Source organism: Mytilus galloprovincialis, chromosome 4 (genome assembly GCF_965363235.1).
Source record: "Mytilus galloprovincialis chromosome 4, xbMytGall1.hap1.1, whole genome shotgun sequence".
NCBI lineage: Eukaryota > Metazoa > Mollusca > Bivalvia > Mytilida > Mytilidae > Mytilus > Mytilus galloprovincialis.
The window spans coordinates 87,691,970-87,717,899 of NC_134841.1; the positions used below are offsets into that span (position 1 = coordinate 87,691,970).

At 31.2% G+C, this 25,930-nt stretch overlaps 1 protein-coding gene and 1 long non-coding RNA gene across 2 annotated transcripts; both read left to right on the forward strand.

The window, feature by feature from the left end:
* Positions 1–3,577: 3,577 nt before the first annotated feature.
* LOC143073293 (uncharacterized) lies at positions 3,578–5,330 on the forward strand. The gene is made up of 2 exons (XR_012977471.1): positions 3,578–3,712; positions 4,856–5,330. It is a non-coding gene; the product is annotated as an uncharacterized LOC143073293 (long non-coding RNA).
* Positions 5,331–7,750: 2,420 nt separating this feature from the next.
* Positions 7,751–17,757, forward strand: LOC143073294 (uncharacterized). The gene is made up of 4 exons (XM_076248711.1): positions 7,751–8,110; positions 12,518–12,649; positions 16,358–16,543; positions 17,352–17,757. Exons 1-4 carry the CDS (start codon positions 7,861–7,863, stop codon positions 17,612–17,614), a joined length of 831 nt encoding a protein of 276 aa, XP_076104826.1. The 5' UTR covers positions 7,751–7,860; the 3' UTR covers positions 17,615–17,757.
* Positions 17,758–25,930: the final 8,173 nt, after the last annotated feature.

Consider the following 25,930-nt stretch of genomic DNA (forward strand, 5'->3'; position numbering starts at 1 on the left):
AATCTGAGTCAAAAATAAATTGGTCGACGTTGTTATATATATGGGCTATTTTTATAATAATAGATGTCTGTCTTCTTAATTTACTTGATTTTATCGGTTATTTTTATTATATTTAATCGATAAATTGCATAATACAAACGCAACCTAACGGCACTCTGTGATTTAAAAATTAACCACTGGTTCTATGATGATATAGTCTATAATCGGTTTCGGGTTATTACGTTACGTGTTCTCTTCATGGTTTCTTTTTAAGCGTTTGGTTTCTCGGTTTTGGGTGATTACGTTACGTGTTCTCTTCATGGTTTATTTTTAAGTGTTTGGTTTTCTCGGTTTCGGGTGATTACGTTACGTGTTCTCTTCATGGTTTATTTTTAAATCGGGTTGAAGAGATTTGAACATTGGTAAATTACTGTTGTCTCTTAGTAGACTCTTACTAACTTGTACTATATCATCCGAACAGTAGTAATGTTTGGTCATAAACAATCATGTTAATTTCGAGAAATACATAACTGATTTATGCGAATAGAGAGACGGATATCCAAACTCGAAAACAGACTGACATTGCAATGGCAAATAAAGGCAACAGTAGTATACCGCTGTTCAAAAGTCATAAATCGATGGCGAGAAACTAACAAATCCGGGTAACAAACTAAAACCGAGGGAAGCACATCAACTACTAGAAGTAAACAAAGAAACAACAGATAAACAAACGCAAACATACATAGAAAAAGAACTATTTGATTACAAATGCCATATTCCCGATTTAGTACAGGTCAAAAGTTATGCAAAAACGAAATTGACTTAAAGATTCTTTCTTGCTCTTCAACATACAACAAAGTCTTTCATTTGTTTTGCAATTTCGTTATGAATTTTACAAACAAATAAGTCAAGTTGATTAATGTAGATGCGAGTTGTCCGAATTAAATGGAATTATAGGGGTTCACAGACGACTATATGACGAATACCTTCATTTATAGCTATTATAAAGTTTAAACATGAGTAATACTACCTTCATTTAGAAATGTTAAACATGAGTAACACAGATATCTAAGACGCATTACAACTCGTGCCAATTGAATGGTTGAAATACTATTAATTGTGCATTTTCTGGTGTGTAACATCCCAAACAATGTCTTGATCAAGAAAATGGTTGTTTTACGAAAAACTTTATCTGCATCATTTTAACGATCCGAAAAATCTTCAACAAAAATGTAACCAAAAATGCATATACTAGTATTTATTTGATTTGTAACTTTTGAAACATAACAGCAATAAAATCAACGTCTGCTACAAAGAAAAACAATTATAGTTCTCATATTCCAAGTTATTGTTAATGTTCATCCCGTTCCAAAGTACATGTATATCTATAAATCCAGTGATCAATAAAATTATACTTAAATATGTTTATTTAGATGCCATTTTTTTTTCGAACAGTAGGTATCAATTTAGTTAAATGGTTAAATAATTGATAAAAACGAATTTCCTGGTCAAATGATCCAGGACCAAGTTTTGTGTTACCAAAAGGGCTCTTTTAAGTAGGAAAACTATGATGAGCAGTTTGATCTGAAACAAAACTCAACATACAAAGAAAGGCAATAGCATGTCATTTTAGTTGCATGTGTTAAATTGTCGACCTTTTGTTAGTTAAAGAGTATTTAAATTTGCAGTGTTGGTTTCACTGAGTTGAGGCAGATGTTGCAAAACGCCGAATACCTTCCATTTGTATATAACATAGGGTGATTACTTTTTCCCTCAAAAACATTTGTGTATGGGAGTCTCGAATTGTTATCATTTTCATTATAAATATCTAAAATAGCATTATAAAGCAAAAATGAAAATATATGGCCTATGTACGTAGTATGCTGTTTCAAACATAACCTCTGAGAAGTCACAAACTAGGTAGCAGTATAATCAATATCGGAACGGTATCTGCATGTGCCAGAAGTTATAGATGGGGGTGGGGGTGGTCTTATCACGATTCACGAGTTATTTTTTTGTCAATCACGATTCACAGAAAATAAATTTCCATGATCACGGATCGCGAAAATATAAAAAAAAATCTGTAAAAGAACGGATCACGATAGCGAAAATGCGCCGATCAAGAAGAACGAAAATAATCCATCAGGGCCCTCATAGATAGTTTTTGAAGGGAAAAGCTGAGCAGTTGTATGCCAGTCGATATGATTGTTATCTAAGTTAACTCATATTGAACAGTGAATTAAGATTGGAAGTGTTCGTTTCACCAGAGACACATAATACGTCTCTGGTTGCACTAAGTTGAGGCAGAACGCAAACCCTTCAGTTTTCAAATAATCATTTCAATTTCAGTATATATTTTGAGTCGATGTCTATAGAGTAAAACAGTGTATTCTCATATCCAATTAATCGGTGGTTGTTTGTTTAATCACAACTATTGCTGAGAACAATTTAGTAAAGGTTTTAAATAATGTATGGTAACGATATCCCTGGTTTAATAGTTTACCAGTAATACACTTATTACGTTCGTTAAAATCAAAAAAACGTTACAACAGACACGGGCATAGCGAAAGAGCTGTGAAATATAAACACCGTAAAATGGTTCCAAAGGAACATCATCTAAAAATGGAAAATTAACAATAGGGAACGAAAAATCGTCCCTTTTGTCGTAAGTTTTAGTGTGGAGTTTCCCGAAATATCTAAACCTAGGAAAGGACAGTTATTGCCGTTTTTGATTTATTTAAAGCAAGTTCATTGGGATAAATTTCAACAGTATATTGAGAAAATTCGTGATTATCTAACGAAAAAATATCATCAAGATAACGGTAAGTGTTGTTGAATTTATCAATTAAATACAATTTCGACGGGTCTTTACTGAGTTTAGTCATAAACTGTAATTCGTAACAGTACAAAAACAAGTCTGCTATTAAAGGGGCACAATTAGTGCCCATAGATATACCTACAACCTGTCGATAAACGTTGTTTTCGAAAAGTACATAAATATTATGAAGGAGAAAATTAACAGCTTCAAGCATCTAATCACACCTCCAGTAAGTATATCTAGCATATTTACCTTTCTCATTAGAGAAGAAAGCTTTGAATGAGTTGCAGCAAATATATTTGCATTCATCTTTACCAAACGACCATCCAAAGATTTGTATAGTAAGTCTTACTATACAAATCCTTGGAACAATAGGAAAACTTTTGTTTGATAAGATAGTGTGGAAGTGTAGTGTAAATAGTAGAAAAATCAAAACTGTCAATAGAATCAAAAGGACCATCAAAAGCACGTTATTTATCTAAAACATCTAAACAATAGTTTACACTCCAAAAATAGTTTATACCACTATATTCATATATTGTATTACAATAGTTTATGACAAGCTCTTAAAAAGTACTTAATGAACTTGTTAAAAGCACACATGTCCACTATTTTTAAAATATATCATTTGATCGGGTAATGTATTACCAGAGACATATAATACAAGAGATTGGCAACTCTAGTAGAGTCTATATAACGGCCAATGAAATCACTTGGCTACCGGAAGTGCTGAGATTGGCAACTCTAGTAGAGTCTATAAAACGGCCAATGAAATCACTTGGCTACCGGAAGTGCTTGGGATGATGATGTGACCTGGGACGAAGATGAGCAAATTCCGCCATTGTTGTAAAGCGAGACGATACGCTTAAAGATTTTTTTTATCGTTTATGTCCTTTGTTTTCACAGCTAAAGCATGTCTACTCACGATTGTTATCCCGTTAAAATGAGACTATTTTCGTATAGTTTGGTCAAATAGTGTTTTCATAAAATACCATCAAAGGTTTTTTTTTCGCATTGATACCCAAATCCAGCTATGAACTACCAATTTTTTTTCTTCATAAGACTTAGAAATTAACGAATAAATATGCAATTTAATAATCTTATATTACTTCCAAATGTTATCTTGTTGAAATAAGACCAGTTTCGTAAAGATCGATCCTATAGTGGTTTCTAAAAATTTCAGCAAAGGTGACTAATATTTTCATATTGATACCAAAAAACCTAGTCCAAATAAAATTATCAAAAACATATCAAAGATGATCAAATAATTGTTAAAAAAAAATAATGTCAAACTGGTTTGGCACTTAAATGACTTCATGGTGCCAAGAAATCTTTCTTTTGCATGATTAAAATTAAATAAATCTTCATTTTTCAAATATAATGACACATCTCTTAAACTTTAATATGAATATATGTATTAAAAAGTAAATATTTAAAGATATTTCTCTTGTCATATGCTTATATATACAAACAATTGTCAACAGATTATTTGTGAAATGTTGTCCTACCAAATTTGTAACTTTGTGTCCTGTGGCTTTCTGTTCGTTTACCTTTTGTAAACACCTTCCCATTGACGGATCCAGGGGGGGGGGGGGGTTCAGGGGTTGGAATCCCCCTTTTCTTGGACGACCAATGCATTTGAATGGGTACATGTGGTTGGAACCCCCTTTATCTTGAGTGGGGAACCCCCCTTTTTAAAATGGGTGGATCCGCCCCTGCTTCCAAACCCTCATTGTAAACCCCTTCAATACCCTCATGAGATCTACAAAATATATAGAAGCAGAGACTAAATAAAGTTTATGTCAGCAACTAACATTGTATGTTCACTGTATGACGTTTAACAATTGATAAACATATCAAATATTTGTACCTAAAAGCAAGCTTGAAAAGTCTATACATGACAAAAGAAATTTAAAATAGATTTAGCATAATAAAAACCTGCAGAATGTTATATGACATACATTTTGGAAGTAACATTTAAAAGTAAGACAAATAGATGTTGTATAATAGGCTACAAATTTCTTTTCAACTCTAAAATATTATTTTTTTTTAATTTAGAATGCCAAATAGGAAAAGATGTAATAAGTTAACAAAAGGAGTTGAAAAGAAAAGTAATCCTTGGCCATGGACAGCTGTTTGTACCATTATGGAGGAGATATATGTTGCCGTTCAATCCACACTGAAGATGAAAAGGTTCATCATATGTTCGCTTGAATTTGATTGTCATGCTGATTGTTTTCTATCACCAGTGGGAGGCACAGAGTAACTGATTACACAAAAAATTGAGATATTTGCAGTAAATGAGACACATAATGAACATGAAGAACCTTGCCTTTCTCCCTTTCAGACTTAATGCAATTTATTACAAGTTAGCATCACTGATACATATATCCTTAGCTGTACAGATACCGAAATTTGCATAGTTGAACTGTACCATTTCAGTTGCAAGGAAATGAGCATAAAACTCTCAGTTATCATTGACAGTAACATTATAAATGATGTTTGATTATAAAAATATTATTTATACCTGGAATGATTTTTGTTTTCTTATATCTTGGTTTAATTATTGAAAAAAAAACCGCAATGCAAGCTCATAATGTAAATTTCGAAAAACACCCTTAGAAAACAATTTACCGACAATCCCAAAAAAACAACTCAATACATGCCTATGTTCTTCTCATATATGTTATGATGGTATGATACTAAACCCCTAACGGGAAGGATTGTGCCTGATGTTCATATGATGAAATCATAATCTTTCAGTCATTTTAATTGAAGTCTGGAGCTGGCATGTCAGTTAACTGCTAGTAGTCTGTTGTCATTTATGTATTATTGTCATTTAGTTTATTTTCTTTGGTTACATATTCTGACATCAGACTCGGACTTCTCTTGAATTGAATTTTAATGTGCGTATTGTTATGCGTTTACTTTTCTACATTGGTTAGAGGTATAGGGGGAGGGTTGAGATCTCACAAACATATGTTTAACCCCGCCGCATTTTTGCGCCTGTCCCAAGTCAGGAGCCTCTGGCCTTTGTTAGTCTTGTATTATTTTAATTTTAGTTTCTTGTGTACAATTTGGAAATTAGAATGAAATTCAAAACAGTGTAGCTGTGGCCATTGATTGACACATTAAAATCATCCATTGACTGGGACAATTTAAGTGAACGTTTGTATGTAACGACCAATGCTCACTATGTACTTTTTAAAGATACTTAAACTATGGGGTCACCAAAGGTTCTCGACACCTAAATAAAGTAATTCGAAAAATTAATCAGAAATAACACGATATTTTGATTTATATCAATTATATAAATCAAAACACAAAGGTTATTCCTGATTAATTTTTCGAATTATTTTATAATTAAAGGCGTTAAGAAACCTTTGGTGACCCCACAGCTTAAATGTCTATCGTATGTACGTCGTGAACAGTCGTTACAGACAAACGTTCACGTAAATTGTCCCAGTCAATGGATGATTTTAATGTGTCAATCAATGGCCACAGCTACACTGTTTTGAATTTCATTCTAGTATGGCGTTCATTATCACTGGACTAGTATATATTTGTTTAGGGGCCAGCTGAAGGACGCCTCCAGGTGCGAGAATTTCTCGCTACATTGAAGACCTGTTGGTGACCCTCTGCTGTTGTTTTTTATTTGGTCGGGTTGTTGTCTCTTTGACACATTCCCCATTTCCATTCTCAATTTTACCAATTAATAATGAACACAAAAAGTAATAATTTTTAATGATCTATAAAAATTATGAATATAAGACAAAGTTGATCATGATTAACGGTAAATAAACAAACAAATTAAGTTTTTTTCTACTCATTAATTAATTTTGTATTTTTGGAAAGATTGTGGACACCTGTGGTGTAACAACTTCTTGTGTACTAGGTGTCAATTAAAACTCTTTTAAACAGGTTGTGATTTACCTGACCATCGAATAATTCAAGCCTAATATACATGTCACACTGTGAAATTATGTCTCCGACACAGGTGTATATTAAATAGAAACCCATTATGAAACTATCAAATAAAATGAACTCTGATACAATTTATTAAGTGTCAACTATTTTATATCGTTTTTTTTTTAAAATTCAATATCAAATTATGTCTCTTTTTCAATAATACAAATAATACAAATCAAAATTAAAATGACATTGAAATGAATATTTATGCATGAACTCAAATTATTTAATTAATTATGTTAAATCTAACACTGAAACAGTAAATTTATGCTTAATTCTAATATGACGTCCTTATTACGCTTTGTAAACAAAGCCGTGTTCTAATGAGCACAACATATGTTTGACACGTGCGCACAAACTTACTGTTTAAATTAACGTTATTTCCATCGTTATCCTTTTAAAATATATACATTTAGGCAGCTAACATAAACTTTTATAATATATTTTTATGAAACAACATATATTTATCCTGCTTGTAGTTTTTAAACTTATCGAATATGAAATGCAATGCACAGACTCCTCGAGGAGGAAACGGGAACAGCCAAACATTTTTACGGTAATTTCGTACGCTTCGACCTATAAAAATACTGTATTTGTCCTATTAGAATCGAAATAATTCCTTCATGTCATGCTCTATGCTCATTTTAACATGGGTAGGCATTATATTTGACCACATTTTACACCTCGCTAACGCTCAGTGTAAAATATCGACATGAAGGAATTATTTCTTAAACATTAACCCTTACTTCGAGTACTTTTAATACTTTGATAAAGACTCTATTACCCAAAGAGATCTCGCGAGGTTTAAATATGGCCGTGTGATATTACGGGATTTCGCCGAGTTGCCAATCTCTTGTATTATATGGTACATTATAGTTTATGATTAAACATTCAATAAAGGTTTTAAGACATACCTGCTGCGAAAACATTCAGGTTTCTTGAGCGTTTTATGTCATGATATATTTTAATGAATAATATTGCATGATATTGACAGGTCTCTGTTTTTGGGTGTGACATTTTCGGAATGTTATCTTACTAGTTTATCAATTTTATAATTTACCCGGTAGTTTGTGATAAAGATTGTTCATCTTGAAATGGCAGGAGACAGCCATAAGAAAACGTTTTTAATTTTGACAGTGTTTATAAGTATAATTGCTGTTGGACTGACCGTAGCAGCATTTTCAACAGACAACTGGGTGAAATTTACAGGCAGTAAACTCAATGACACAGGATGTTATCAAAATAAATCGGATGATGCTTGTAAAACAAATGGAAGGTTTGGTCTGTTTAGAGGTGATAATGAAATAAATTACAAATTTGGAACTAGGGGCAGAAAAAGTAAAGGTAGGCCTACGTCGTAAAACAAATGATACTATAGACTAGTATATATATATATATATTGATATAGGTTCTTTGAACAATTAAGCTACACCACAAGAGGTTGTCAAAGGGGGTACTCAACATGGAAACACATGAAATAAAAACAAGAGTATCTGTTTATTTCAGATGCTTTTCTTTTGTTTAAAACATCTGTGATATATATTTTTTTCAATTTCAAATACCTTGCTTATTAGATGCTCGTCTGTCAATAAATGTTATGATAGCAAAATGTTCATTAAATATTGCCACATCATTGTAGGTACTTATATAAGCCTGTTAAAATTGTATTTCATAATGTACATTAAACATACACATTTTGGATCTTTCAATTTACCATATTTAATCAATAGTTTTATCAAATCTGTTGCTAACATAATTTCTGTCAAACTTGTCATCTTATGTTAGCCACATTTGGATGTGCTACAATTAGAGTTATCTGTCCTGGGTTGAAATCTTGATACATTTGTACATGTCAGACAGCGGTTTTTGCAGGAGTTCTTAATATGACTTTCAACTAGGATAAGATCTCCAATGTTAGTTAAAAATCTCAAATATATATACATTTTTTATATTGTCCGTCAAATTTATTTATATGTTAGCACAATCTTATGTTACATTTGTAGCAACAAGTCTGTCAATATCTGATGTTAGCAACACTATTTAGTCCGTCAAATCTTATGTAAGCAACAATAATGTCTGTCAAATCTTATGTTAGCAACAAAAAAGTCCGTCAAATATTATGTTAGCAACAAAAAAGTCCGTCAAATGTTATGTTAGCAACAAAAAAGTCCATCAAATATTATGTTAGCAACAATAAAGTCTGTCAATTCTTCATAGTTTCATAGTTTCATAGTTTATTAAAGAAAACTCAGCCGCAGAAGACTGCGTAACAGGAACATATTATGCACAATATAGATCACAACATATTTCATAATACATACAGTATACATTTTTAAATTATACATCTTCAGAGATAAATCTTTGTTTATTGCAGTTTTAAATCAGACAAGCATCTTTTCTACCTTTTGAATAAAAATTGACAGCTTAGACAGCACATTATTATTACAATATTTAAGCATGCCCAGTACTTTTTTAACATTTGGATATTTTAAATAATATGGAGGTATGAACTTCCCCCTTAAATCTTTAACTTTATAATTGGTACATATACATATATAGTGGTACACATCCCCAAGACCAGCTTTACAAAGTGGGCAAATTCTCTCATTTCGTGGTACATTTCTCCATCTTCCTATTTCAATGGGAAACTTTGTATTACATGCCCTTAATTTACATATATTTACTCTATGACCCCGCCTTAATTTTAACAGATATGGTTCTAAGCAAAACTCTTCTTTAAAGTGTAAATAAAATTCCCCCCTTGATGAGTTATTTATATCAGAGAATCATTTTTGAATAAACTGGTCCTGGAGACGCTGTCTCACATTAGTTTTAATATAATTATAGTCAACTTGCTCCGGAATATTATATATTTCACAAAAGCCTCAGTCATTAAACACAGATTTTACTTTCAATTCTTACAATGTATGTTAGCAGTTAGCAACAACTTCATTTCTGTCAAATCTTATGTTAGCAGCATTGTTCATGTCTGTCAAATCTTATGTTAGCAGCATTGTTCATGTCTATCAAATCTTATGTTAGCAGCATTGTTCATGTCTGTCAAATCTTATGTTATCAGCATTGTTCATGTCTGTCAAATCTTATGTAGCATTGTTCATCATGTTCATGTCTGTCAAATGTTATGTAGCATTGTTCATCATGTTCATGTCTGTCAAATCTTATGTAGCATTGTTCAATCATCATGTTCATGTCTGTCAAATCTTATGTTAGCAACTCCAAGATAATCCTTTTTAACCGGATTTTTGTGACAAAAATGTCGGTTCTTGATTTGGGGATGTACGGCGGGCAGTCGGGCGGGCGGCAACCAAATGTTGTCCGTGCATTTACGCATGAACTGTTCAACCAAAGCTTCCCAAATTTTATTATGTTGTTACTGATGACAAAATGGAGGTCAAGTTCAATAATGACGATTTTGACTTTTACCGTTCAGGAGTTATATGGTTCTTGAAAGATTGAAAAACTGTGTTGCCAGTCATGTCCGTGTGCTTACTCATGAACTGTTCCACCAAAGCTTTTCAAATTTTAATATGTTGTTACTGATGACAAAATGAAGGTCAAGTTCAATAATGTCGATTTTTACTTTTACCGTTCAGGAGTTATAGTTCTTGAAAGATCGAAAAATGGCGTTACCATTCATGTTTTTGCATTTACTCATGAACCATTCAACCTAAGCTTTTCAAATTTTAATATGTTGATACTGATGACAAAATGGAGGTCAAATTTGATATTGACGATTTTCACATTCACCGTTCATCAGTTATGGTTCTTGTGATATTGCCAGGACACAAATAAATGTTAATAAATACGGTTTGCTGTCGTTGTGACAGCCTCTTGTTTAAAGTTGTTACAATTCCTTTTTTAATTGGTGCAGATGTTAAGAAATGTTTTATTCCAATTTGCCTTTCATATTTAATCAAGATATACATCCAAACCTTGAAAATACTGAAGATGTCAGGATTTTTTGTGTAGCTAACATAAGAATTTTCTGTCAAAATGTCTGCAACATTTTTTAAAGGTGTTCTTTATTTAAAAAATATAATGTGAACATGGTGAATAGATCTATTTTTTGTCAAAAAGTGTTTTCTTATATAAGTATAACATGTATTCCAAAACAGAACTTCATAGGTGTTGATTTTGTTAAACATAATTTTGGGAACTTTTCAACTTTCTTATTTTGGAATCTGCCTTTATTAATAGTCTAAATGAAGACCTTGTGCGTCCATTATTGTAGTTGCATCTGATTTGAATAATATAAAATGCATACCATATATACATGTACATATATACAATATGGAGGTCGACTTTGAATTAGTCTTGTTTGCCTTTGAGTCGAATGCGGGAAAAGCACGAGAAATAAAGAGTACCAACACGAAAAACTGAAGATAAATAAGGGGAAAAACGTACATTGTAGCATGCACATGGAACCAAACACCAGAAAACGTGAACTAAAACGTCAAAACAGGTGAATTAAAAAGGCAGAAAATATTGTTAGAAAATAACTCTTATAAAAGTAGCTGTGGAACTGAAGCTATTGTGTTTTTTTTGTTTGTTTTTCTTCTATTAATGTATTAATGCTTGATCTAGGATTTATTACTGTAAAATGTTGATCACTAATTCATGAAATATAAATTATGATGATGATTTTTGAGTACCTGGTTCCTATATATTTTCATAGAATGTACATGTACAATGTAGCTATGACTTAGAAATTTAATAACAGGCAAAACATTTGTATCATCAGGGCACATTTCATCTCCCCTTCTTCATGTTTTTATACATGCTATATATTTAAACAAAGAGATCAACAAAAAGGACATTGAATTGAAGGCCAAACAGAAAGAATTCATCTTGTACATTTGTATATGTTTATGACATTATTAAACATATTCTGATTTTACTATTAGGTAAGGAAGTAGTCAGGTTAGGTTTAGGAATTTTTGTCAGATGTTCAGACCACGGGGGGGTCTCTTCCTATATAAAGGTATATACATATGTGCCGCTGGAATGGGTCCCTTTTTTGATCCGTCAAATATATCAATAGGGTGCAATTTTACCGAGGAAATATATCAATAGGTAGTAATTGACCGATTATGATATATCAATGGGTGATAAATATATGAATGGGTTATGATTTCGCTGTGAAATATATGTATAGGTAGGGATTTCACAATTATTCAATATATGAATGGGGGGTGTTTTTAAAATCCCAGCTGCACACCTGTACCCAAAATCCCATGTTGAGACCCCCCCGTGGTTCAGACTCCTTTTGTTTTTTCCTGGTAATATATTTTTCCCCACTGCCATATCATCCACTTTTCTTTTCATAGAAGACTTCTGTAGACAATAAAAAGGTCATAACGAAAAACAGATTCTAGATTTTTTTTTATTACGATTTGAGACCCAAATAATGCTGACTCTAAATAGAAGGTAAAAGTAATAGTCAAGCCTTTTCCCACCATTTTTTGAAAATCAAAATATGTCATATGTTAAAAAAGGAGTTCCATAACCTTTTACTATAAAATTATTATAGCTCATAGCATGCATAGCATACCTTAACTGATGCTGACTTATATAATTAAATTATTATTTTTAAATTCTAGATTTTTTAAATTTCACCTGCATTAATTTTAAGTAATCAATAAACATGCTGATTGTTTTATTTGGCAGAAAACATACTGCTATTTCTTCTTCAGAAGAACTGTTACACTATTATTGTTTTTTTTTCTTCAGTTATTTGTACCGATGGTTGGTGTTCATACTATACAGTGATGACATATCTAGGAGAAACACTTGATACAGAGGCAGGGATTAAATATATTAAGAATATTTCCAGTATATATACTGAAAAAAAAGATAAAGGAGGTACAATTAGCGTAGTTTAATTAATTAAACCCCAAATAAAGTTGTGTAGCTAGTTCCTTACTGTCTACGTTTTGTAAGCAGGCGAAATTGGTTTTGTATTCAATTTGTCTTGAATTTATGCCAACTTGCCTATGGCCAACTCATTCACTCAAACACTCTCACTAATTATTACAACTCGAATCACTTTATCAAACTCACACCACCAAAAAAAAAAGAAATATAACAAACTCAAAGAAATGTTTTTCAGTAGATTGTTTTCTTCTTAGTAAATTACTACTTTCTTGTAGCACCTGTGTCACACAGAAACAGAACTCGCACCACTAAAGAAATGTCTTAAATCATAAGAAATATCAAAATTGTCTTCTCTAATTTATTTCCTCTGTTCTTTGACCACCCAAATCACACAGTGACAGAACTTGACTCTTACATGTACCTTTCGAAAAAAAAAAAGAAATAGTTCAAACTAGCAACACTGTTTTAATCATCAGTGTTGTGGGTTGTCTTCTTCTTCTCTAAGCTATAATTAGCTATTCCCTCCTTTACTAATTAAAACTCCTATGGAAGAAGAAATGACAAACTAATTTAAACTATCAATATAATGCATCAGTGCATATAACAGTTTGAGAAACAGGAACCACCCTGTGTATCACTATAAACATTTCAAGTAGTCTTGAAGACTCTTCAAGCCGGGCTCGCACAGGTTTTTTCTAGTATATCAAATATATACAACCAGTGCTCATTACTGAGGCCATGTGCACCAATCTTCAAATCACAAGCCCATATAAGACCATTATTCTTCCCGCAAATTTAGAATTGCATCCTGTTTTAAAGGGAATTTTGAAAAAACAACAACAACATTATTTTCGGGTGTTGAAATCATCACTTTAATAACCACGGTGGGTATGGTTGTCCTGCGAGAGAATGTACTGTGCTGGTGATTTGGTCCTGACGGGTGCTGGTGGGTCCTGATTCTGTGCTGGTGGGTTTGTTTACATTGTATCAGAACGGCAATAAAACGACTGTTTTGTTGCTTAATTTTTCTCTGATGTGTCATAAGTACCATGCAAAGTATATTACAACAATATTATATTGCAAAAGTCGTGCAAGTTCGTTAAACGGAATTGTCCTGACGCTGTGCTGGTGATAAGAAAAACGGTCCTGGTTCTGTGCTTTTATATTTTAGTTAAAAGTGGCATATATTCAAGATCATTGATGCTGTACTGTTATTGACTAATTAGCTGTTGTCTGCTTTCTTGAAATTGATATTGTTGTGAATCTGTTTACTGTTATTATTAGAGAAAAAATACCCCATTTTTTTTTTTTAATTAACTGTAATCTTTTTTATTGGCCTGTTAATGGAACCCTTCTTGCCCCTTTTAAGATAAGAAAATATGTTTACGACTTTCGGGATTACGATCATTTTGCAAGATCACCAAAATACGTTGTAGTTTATACAATACTTATATAAAGTAGATGATGTGGTATGTTTGTTGTCAATGGACAAATTTCCATAAGAAACCAAAGGAAGTATGTGTTAACAACCATACGTCATCGTACGACCTTCAACAATAACCCATAAAATAAGAATGTAAAAGGGTTAACATAAAAATTGAGAGCAAAAATATAGAACAAAGGACTTTCTGAGCGTTTGAATCATGTCTATTGCAGCTTAAAACAGATTTGTTTGTGAACAATTGAGTGCTGACTATAAGAATGACAATAGTATTGCGGGTTTGTTTGTTTGGTGTTTTTTGGGGGTGGGGTGGGGGTGGGGAGGGATGGGGATAAGTTAGAGCGAGGTTACAGTGAAAGCTTGGAATAGTTTCCTGTAAGATTTAAACGTTGCATTGTAAAAGAAAAATGTATCTTATAGCTGTTAAGAATCACTTGCTGTTAGATTTTTCCAACATATTTTTTTTTTGTCTAAACGGTTATCAGGTATTTTTTTTTTCGAAAGTTCGATAGAACGCTAAAAAAAAATCACTAGTCTATGAAAGGGCAGGCTAGAATATGTCAGAGAATGAAGACGAGATAACATAGAGAACACTAACAAAATTAAGATTTCTTAGCTTTTTCATTTCAAAATAAATATTTTTGATAAAGAATTACGGGGGAGGAAGTGAACAATGTGTCCTTCTTTTCTATATTTAAATATTTTTCATGAATAAAAATAAAATGTGCCTTGATTATAATTGAAAATGAGTTAATGGAAAAAATACCCAACTAAAATACACTTTTATTTTGATATTGGAAATATCACTAAACTTTTAAGTTTTGTGTGTCAAACACACCATCTCTGTAGTAATGACTCCTTACTAAGATATTTCACTTCATTCATTTTTTTTCCTGCATTTGTTTTATTTGTGAATTCATAGAATTATTATATTATAATGTAGCCTTAATTTATATTTAAAAAAAAACAGAATCTAAAGCCAGATATATCAAACATTTTTGTTTCCATCTATCCGTTTTCAGGATATTATATTTTAAGCAATTTAAGATTGTGACCCTCACAGTTTCCATTCACCACAAATATTCTCGTTACAACGAATCATTTTAAATACAAAAATACGTGTTGCAGCCTTTTGTTTATCTATTAATATATGTATACGGATAAAGTTATGAAAGGCAGCAGGGTCATCAGGGTGAGGAGTCCATGTCATCTGAAATAAATGCTAAGCATAGATCTAGAAAGCGACAGAGATAATCATGACATTAAAAAAAGTCTCTTCTTTTCGACTTTTTTTCGAACAAATCAACACATAAAATGAATTATATAGTATTGTGGAATTTTTAACTTATTTTAGATACTATACATTGTTATCTGATATTGGACGAAAGATGTTGCCCTTTTATGTTATTATGTAATACAAGTTCAGATCATTTGAAAACACATATTAAACAGCCGAATGGATGCACAAGACCTAAAATAGGAGTTATAGATCCTGTTGGCAACAATTATTTGGCTAACTGTATTGATTTTGTAACATTTGTTTCAAATATGACCAACTTCTTATCCAAAATCACCAGCACCGTATCAGGACCCACCAGCACAATGACAGGACCCACCAGCACAGTATCAGGACATGAATAAATTGAGAAAATGCTAAATTTTAATAAATTGCAATGTTTTTTCACAAAATTGTTTTGTCGTGTGGATTGCGGTATAGAAAGCGGACTCAATGAGGATTTTTGTTTTATTTTTTCAGTTCGAGATTTTCTGAAAATGAGCATTTTTGTGTTACGCTTACTGAAACAGTTTAGAGGGTCAATTTTTTAATGGTTTATATATGAACCCATAAGAAACGAAATTAAAAAATCTCAACTGTTTTCTTCCATTTTTTATGAGTGAAAACGTCAAAAATCATGATTTTCGTCTTTGTTTACATTTTTTCATTGATCACCAGCACCCGTCAGGACCGAATCACCAGCACAGTACGTTCTCTCGCAGGACAACCATACCCACCGTGATAACACAAATTATAAGCAGAACACAGATTAGAGGGGAAAAATTGGTCACAAAGAACCTCTTCTACTGTAAAAATATAAAAGAAAGTTTCAGAAAATACTGTTATCATCACGGTAAGCGTTGTTAGTGTACTTATGTTGTCATTAAAAAAAAAACTCTTTTTCATAAATATATTTTGGTAAGTTGGTTATATTTTTATTACATTATTAACTCATATTGTGGACTTTTCTTTTTTTCAGGAAATGTACATGACTGGGAATATGGACTGTTTGGTTTTGGTTATTGGGTTACCATTCTGGTGATGCTATCTTTAGGAATAGTTTGGGGACTGGTTACCATTAGTTTTACAGTTTTCAACATCTTTGGTAAACCTATAGAGACAATAACAGGTCCGCTAGGATTGTATCTGTGGAACTTATTAGGTTGTAAGTACTGGTTTTATAAATTATCCAATCATTTATTGCAAATTTATTTTAAGTTAATTGTGCTGAAATATTTCTTTTACATGTACCATGAAATTCATAAAATATATGAGTGCATTTACAATTGCATTCATTTAGCATGTTTACAGATTTCATTTTAACCAAAATTTCAAAGTAAAATCTGTTATTGATTTTGGTATGAACGACAGAATGGATAAGTTGATAGAATTACTTTTATTTAAGTGGTGGGCTCCTATGCAAATATTCAGCATAACGTGCTGACATGTTAAATCAGAACTCTTCTGAATTTTCATTTTCATATGTTTAAATTTCCAGGATTTAATGCTTGTACATAATCAAACAGACTTACATGTATCCTACTCTAAGCCCCACTTCCACCTCCTTGTAGCTGAACAGGGGACTTAGACAAAATTTGAAGCAGTAGCTGTAATTAAATAAATTAATAAATAAAAAGGTACCATTTACCTATACCATGAAAGCGCAAAAATATAATCAAAAGCCACATTCAAACGAATGATTTTTATGTGCAAATAAAATGCACAGAAAACTATATCTTGTGCATATTTTCTATACAAATAACCATTTAAAAATGTAACACCATACAAAGAATGATTATCCTAAAATTATTTATTATTGTTTTTTAAATGTTCATAAATCATTTACATTTTTATTTTTTTACAACAGATTTTGGACAATGTTAAATATATATATAAAAAAAAGAGATGTTGCTTAAGTAGCTTTTACTAAAAAGCCCAACAAAATTATGTTTTTTTTCTTTTTTTATTTCCAGTGATATTCATGTTAATTGGAGTAATCTTGTTTGCTGTGCTGTTCCAAACCAACTTTGCAAAAAATGTTTTACCGCAGAACGACTATGGATACCATACATTCCGGACCGACTCATCTCTGGACTATTCTTTTTACTTCACTGTGGGATCATTAGTAGGTTTTCTATTGAACTTACTCCTTCTTATGTTTTCTGGATACAGTGTGAGGTGTGCCTGTACACAGGAGGCTAATAAGGCAATAGACAATGGCATTATATTGTACTAATGTTAGATTGAACTGCTATACTTAGATAATGCCTTGTTACAGAAAAAAAAACATACTTGAAAAGTCACTCTCACGCAGGTAGCATTGTTTTCAAAATGATTAAATTCCATAATTAAAGGCGTTTGATATTCCTGTTCTAAATTGACGGAAGTGCATGTATGCCTCTTTACAGCTGTCTGTCTTTCACAGCCATTGCTTATCAACTTCCTGTTTATCTAATCCTCATATTTTCCAGACTTATTCATGATTCAACTTGTTGTTTACCAAATACTTATATAGCAGTGGTATCATCAAGGAACAACAGTTTAAAGTTTTCTTTTTGGGGTATATTTAAAAGATTTTGGAAAATTAAACCCAGAAAATTTTATGACAGTGACTTTTCAAGTATAAATTGATTAATATGATAATCAGTTCTGCCTTAATTCAATGCAAGAAATATTGGCTGCTTTTTTGTGATGAAATGAGTTATGCATAGAGGTACATTTTGTACGAATTTGGGACTATGAAATCTTATATATTCAATAAGAAAAAAAAATATAGGATACTGTGATGTCAACTTATGTAATAAAATTAAGTCTTTAACATGTGGTTATACTGTTACATGTATAAATTTTCCATTTTTGTCTTTTTTCAAAGGTTGCTATTTTAAGGTAATAGGGGGCACATTGACATTTGGTGTTTAGTGATGATTCAATGTATATTTAAAACCCCAAAAATATCGCAGGATAACAGAACTGATATAATGTTTTGGCAACAAAAAATGTATTTGTTTTCACAGATGTAATAGGACACAAATATAAAGTACAATTACTAATTGTGTGACTGTTTGTGAAAAAAAAGGTTGCATTTGTGACTTTTTGTAAAGTTTGTACAAGAATTATGAAAAATGAATGTTATTCTGTATTTGTAAAATTGTATTTTATTTTTCATGAGAAAACTTCCAATTTTGCTTCTTTTTATCAAGAGGTTTGAAATGATAAAGTAAACAAGACATTTTAAATGTTTGTTGTATAAAATGTCTGTTTTGATGATCAAGTGATGGCTTTGTTTGTTAAGTATACAAATGTATGTGTGTTCTTACGTATAGATCTGCATCATCTATGATAAAACTTTGGAATTGGATAAATATTTGTTGCAAATTTAATAACAGTGAAAGGCTGAATCATTATTTTCCATATTATTAATTAACACTTCTATTTCATCCAGATTATTTCCTATGCAAATTGGGCAGATGTTCTAATGATTCAAAATGAATCATATATATGACTTAAGACAAAATTGAATCAAGGCATAAGTAACTATTGATCCTCTATTGATCCTTTGGGGGCAGTAGTGAACTGTATAACCAATTTATCACAGGACTTTTCCAGCCTAGTTTTGTATAAATTAAACAATGAAATACCATTACCACATGACGGTATTAATCTAATTATTTAAGTTTTTAGCTAAAATAGTTATTACTTAAATTACATTGTAAGTTTCCAATTATTAATTAATCAGCATTATAAATTATTATTTGTTAGAAATTATTGATTAGTTTGTTATGTAAGTGTTATAAAACATTTAATGGTTGTAACTGTTGTAAGAGTAAATTCCCACCTTTTATTTTTAAATCAAAAACCATTTATTTTATATTTTCCTGTAAACTTTGTATCACATTTTTCTAACAAAAATGAAATAAACTAAGAACTTTTGTATGTTGCCTTTATTAAACAAATTTCAACGCACTGTTTTTGATTCTCACATATGCCAAAAATTATGTTTTTATTTATAATTCAAAGAATTTATGATTTGGTAAGGGGAGATAATAATTTGCACAATTGTGTTAAATCCAAGGGGAGATAATGGAAATGAATGTAAGGTCAAACAAAAAAGTATGTGTGTTTACTGTCACATGCTGAAAAGAAGTTAGATATGGATTTTTTTTAATTTAATTTATTTTTTTACATTGAGTATACAGGAGCAACATTGTGACTTTAACAGTGCTTAATAAAAAATGGCCAAAAAAATAGGGGTACAGTAAACAGATACACACATATTTTTTTTTGGTCAAACTTCAAATCAGCAAATTTATTTATTTTTAGTTGAATATAAAGAAAGCAATATTTAATTTTATAACTGTAGTTGATCTCAGTAATCTTTTAAAAAATTACATCCTTAGCCTTAGGATATGACTAATACTTTGTAAATTAAATTTTGAATGTTAATCTTGTTTTAAAAGAAATTCATTGGTAAACTTATGAATTTATTTATCTCCCAAGAGCATTCTGAATATTTTTTCCATTTTTTGTGCAACAATAGATATTTTCTGCATAACATTACAATTCATTAGAGTTCTTCTCTAATTTTTCTGGTCTCTGATTTTATAATTTTTGCCTAAAACTTGCCATTTTATTTTGTTGCCATTAAATTTACACATCATGCATGAATATTTAGATGAAATTAGATAAAACTAAAATTAATATGTTTTTTAATTGTATACAATTACTCTATAAATGTTGTGACAGTTTCCAATATCAGACTTCTGAATCTGTTATCTGAGGATATTTTTAAAAAATAATTCTGTTTTTGTAATGTTTTTCTGAGAGAAATAGCATTTTCCATAGTGCTATATATATGTATTGTTACATCATATGTTTTTTAAAAATATCGATCAGCAAAACTAGATTGAAAATGTTTGGTATAATTTTATTTACGAGTCCAACTTTTGAAAGCTAGTCCTGGATTTCATGTACAAGTTAAATTGTTAAAAAATTATGTTTCATATTAGGAAGAACTTATTTTTTCAAATTTCATAGAATAATGTTTCTACCATAATCTTTTTTATATGTTTCAGAAATGAATTAGAACATAATATATATTGCTTATGATCTGTCTCGTATCATCGTTTTTGCTAGTCCTTATTTTAATCAGGGAATACCATATAATTATGTACAAATGTAATTTGAAATCAGTTTTAATTTATAAAATGTAATCCCTTAGATAACAGGAATTCTGTCTCATTGGTCATTTTATTTAACAGTGATATAAATATAAATATGATAGTGTCTGTATGAATGAGACAAAATAAGAAATTTAATCTGAAGAGTAAATAATCAAGAAGTCCATTCTTTAATAAAAGAAAAAAATATATTCTGATACAGATGATTATTCGACATCAGTTTTAAGGTAAAAATTGCATGAAATCCATCAAAACCATATGGTACTGACTTGATATCTCAATCTTTCAAGGTTCATCACTACTTTTAAGATTCACAAAACATAGTGCATTGTTCATAACATTCTATACATCCCATCCATGGACATTTCCACAGTACATTGATCAGAACATTCTATACTTCCCATCCATGGACATTTCCACATTTCAAGATATTTATCAATGAAATCAACACTCAGATATTCATAAACAAATTTTTGCTAATCACCTTCAAAAGGTAGAATACTTTGTACTTTTTAAAAAATACTTTGAGATGAATTCACATATCTTGATAACCAAAGGGCAAAAATACATGTTAGTCCAGATTTTGTACTCTGATTTTACTGATACATTTATGTCATATAAGTACATGTATGTATAAGAAACTTGTTTAATTCTAGAATCAAACTCCAAAATAAGATGAATTTTAAAAAGATTGATGGTTTTTATGCCCCACCTACGATAGTAGAGGGGCATTATGTTTTCTGGTCTGTGCGTCCCTTTGTTCGTTCGTCTGTTCATCTGTTCGTCCGTTCTTCCAGCTTTAGGTTAAAGTTTTTGGTCAAGGTAGTTTTTGATGAAGTTGAAGTCCAATCAACTTGAAACTTAGTATACATGTTTCCTATGGTATTATCCTTCTAATTTATATGCCATATTAGAGTTTTTACCCCATTTTCACGGTCCATTAACCATTGAAAATGATGTTGCGAGTGGGTCATCCGTGTACTATGGACACATTCTTGTTTTAAACTACTAATTTGAAACCTTGATAAATTATGATTGTATATTTTGTACATAAGATTTATTGTTAACATGAGAAGTTTACATTCCATTTTGAACTGTTAAGAAATCCATTATTTATATTTTTAGAAAACAAATCCATGTTGTACTATGTGTTCCTAGTTTTACATTCCTTTTAAGACACTGGTTGTCCATTTCTATGATTGTGGTGCTAGTAATTGTAATTTATTGTAGTTATTACCATGGCATTTATATGTCACATGACGTTATTACCATGGCATTTAGATGTCACATGACATCGCTGACTCTCTTTATTTTAAAATAGGAAGCTAGAATGTGTGTGGCTATCTTATATTGAAATATTTGGTAAATTGTTGATATGTTTCCAAAAAGGAGAAAGACAATTTTTATTTGAAAATAGGAGTAAAACACAAGTTTTGTTTATTATTTGTCTACCCTTCCAAACATATGAATTATCTGTTTATGTTTGCAACCAATGTTATAAGTGAATATCCCATTAAATGTTAATGATTAAGAAAATGGCCAATGGATGATTTCATATGCCTGTATTTTAACATAAAGAGAGTAAGCTGAGTTAGATTTACAAAAATACCAAAGTGTACTATGACCATTCTTGTGTGCTTATGTTTTTTCTCGCATTATTTATTCACTAGATTTAGTAGGTATGCTTTATGAGAACACCAAAAATTCAAAACTCAAATTGTCATAAATTTTCATATAATTATGCTTAACTGGAGCTATTGAAAATAATTCTTTTCTGTGTAGAAAAGATTAAAGAAAAAAAAAAGGAGAATTGTGTTTCTTATACTTTTTAATTTATTCAGACTATCTTAATTTTAAAAAGTCTAGTCTTTTATACAAAAATGTTTTAGAATATTTTGTTAAGAACAATTTTACTATGTTTCCTTGTAAAATTTATATTGTTACACATACTACATATCAATAATTGTTATTTAGTGATGTTTGTATATTTGTTTTGATTATATTTTTGATTATATTTATTTTACAATCAAATGTAGAACTAGTCATATGGGTTGTATTGTTGTTAGTATCAAAGGCTAGGCAATCTTTATTTGTATTTAAACAGAATAATTCTTAATAAATAGTTGAAGTATCAAAATTTGTTTTATTACATTTTTGTTAACTCTTATTAACTTAAACTGCCTTGATGATCTTGAGTTCGCTTGGGCCTTTGGTCATAAAACTTTACCCAGTGCAAAATGTGAGCTGGAAACACCAAATTCAAAATTTTGATTGGTTGAACTATGAGTCTGAGAACAATGTTTATACTCCAAATGTTTATGACCGCTAGGTCTGTTTGCCTAAAGTGTGGGACATGGTGTGTTGGAACACAGTGTTTTTTAAATTGGTATTTGCAGCTTTTCTGCTAAGCATCCCACATTTAGGTGTAAGAGACTGGTTGGCTCAGTCAGAATTATGTGTTGAGGTATGGTGATATGTCTTCATGCAGACTGATACCTTGTGTAACAATATTAACAAGCATTCTGAGAGTATTGCATGGAAATACATAGTCCCCTACCAATTAAAAATTCATTCTATTGAAAGTTGGAACAAAATACTTACTTGATCTATATATAGCTTGTCATGGTGTAAACACTATAACAAATATCAAGTCAATATCTACAAGCATGACAAAAAAGTGTTTAAAACTGATTATTTAAGTGTATTTTTCTATGTCCAAGGACCATCACTCTGCACAAAACCATCAGACCGGAACACAATACACTTGATCTGTACCTTTCCATGATGAACCTATAAACCAATTTTTGTTGAGCCTGCGACTTTTGTCGCAAAAAGCTTGACATAGGGATAGTGATCCGGCGTAGGTGTTAGCTAACTTTTTAAAAGCTTTATATTTTAGAAGGTGGAACACCTGGATGCTTCATACTTTGTATATAGATGCCTCATGTTATGAAGTTTCTGTCAGTCACATGTCCAATGTCCTTGACCTCATTTTCATGGTTCAGGGACTACTTGAAAAAAAAATTAAGATTTTTTGTAATGTTAAATTCTCTCTTATTATGAGTAATAAGATCACTATATTTGGTATGTGCGTACCTTGCAAGGTCCTCATACCTGTCAGACATCTTTCACTTGACCTTAACCTCATTTCATGGATCAGTGAACAAGGTTAAGTTTTGGTGGTCAAGTCCATATCTCAGATACTATAAGCAATAGGTCTAGTATATTTGGTGTAGGGAAGGACTGCAAGGTGTATATGTCAAATGGTTATAGTTAAGTTATTGTGTTTTCGTCTGTTTTTCTTATACTGGTATGCAATAGGTCTACTACATTTGGTGTATGGAATGACTGTAAGGTTTACATGTCTAGCTAGCAGGTGTCATATGACCTTGACCTCATTTTCATGGTTCAGTGGTTAAAGTTAAGTTTGTTAGTTTTGGTCTTTTTTTTCTAATACGATATGCAATAGGTCAACTATATTTGGTGTATGGAAATATTTTATGATGTACATGTCTGTCGCGCAGGTTTTATTTGACCTTGACCTCATTTTCAGGGTTCATTGCTCAGTGTTAAGTTTATGTGTTTTGGTCTGTTTTTCTAAAACTATAAGCAATAGGTCAACTATATTTGTTGTCTGGAAGAATTGTTAGCTGTACATGTCTGCCTGGCATTTTCATCTGATCTTGACCTTATTTTCATGGTTCATTGGTCAATAAATTGTGAAAGGAAATGGGGAATGTGTCAAAGTGACAACAATCCGACCATAGAGCAGACAACAGCCGAAGGCCACCAATGAGTCTTCAATGTAGCGAGAAACTCCCGCACCCGGAGACGTCCTTCAGCTGGCCCCTTAAAAATATGTATACTAATACAGTGAAAGTTGACGTCATACTAAACTCTGAATTATACACAAGAAACTAAAATTAACCAGATGCTCCGCAGGGTGCAGCTTTATACGACCGCAGAGGTTGAACCCTGAACGGTTGGGGCAAGTATGGACACAACATTCAAGCTGGATTCAGCTCTAAATTTAGATTGTGATTAAATAGTTGACACAGCATAGGTTTCTGACACAGAATGAATGTGGTCTAATGAACTAAAATACTTTTTTTTCCTTTGAGCAATTCACTATGCTGTTGAATATTAATCCTCTCAAAAAAATGTTTGAAGAAATTTTCTTTTTATTTATGAAATCTGAAATGAGAAAAATTTAACACCCCCCCCCCCCCCCCCCCCCACCATTTTTTTTTCAGATCCCCCTTTCCCTTTTTCCAAAACTGATCTCAATTCAAATTTCTAATGGAGTTTGCAACAATAACTACTCATTTAAATACATCATGAAATATTAAAATGTAACAAAAGGTGCTTGTTATCACTGAATGGTAAAGATTGTTTAAATTTATCAGTTGGTAGTAAAAGTGAATATACATTGTATATTGTATTAAACAATGATTTAAGTTGATTCAACTACTATTCAGGACAAAGAAAGATAACTCCAATCAATTGAAAATTTCTTGCTATTGCACAATATTGTGCAATTAGATATTTCTTGCTATTGCGCAATACTGTGCAATTGAAAATATTTGCTATTGCACAATACTGTGCAATTGAAGATTTCTTGCTATTGCGCAATACTGTGCAATTGAAAATTTCTTGCTATTGCACAATACTGTGCAAGATTTCTTGCTATTGCTGAATACTGTGCAATTGAAAATTTCTTGCTATTGCACAATACTTAATATAATAATTTTGGATCCTGATTTGAACCAACTTGAAAACTGGGCCCATAATCAAAAATCTAAGTACATGTTTAGATTCAGCATATCAAAAAAGCTCAAGAATTCAATTTTTGTTAAAATCAAACTTAGTTTAATTTTGGACCCTTTGGACTTTAATGTAGACCAATTTGAAAACGGGACTAAAAATTAAGAATCTACATACACAGTAAGATTTGGCATATCAAAAAACCCCAATTATTCAATTTTTGATGAAATCAAACAAAGTTTAATTTGGACCCGATTTGGACCAACTTGAAAACTGGGCAAATAATCAAAAATCTAAGTACATTTTTAGATTCAGCATATCAAAGAACCCCAAAGATTCAATTTTTGTCAAAATCAAACTAAGTTTAATTTTGGACCCTTTGGACCTTAATGTAGACCAATTTGAAAACGGGACAAAAAATTAAGAATCTACATACACAGTTAGATTCGGCATATCAAAGAACCCCAATTATTCAATTTTTGATGAAATCAAACTAAGTTCAATTTTGGACCCTTTGGGCCCCTTATTCCTATTCCTGTGTCAAAATTTCATAGATTTCTATTTACTTAAACTTAAGTTATTGTGCGAAAACCAAGAATAATGCTTATTTG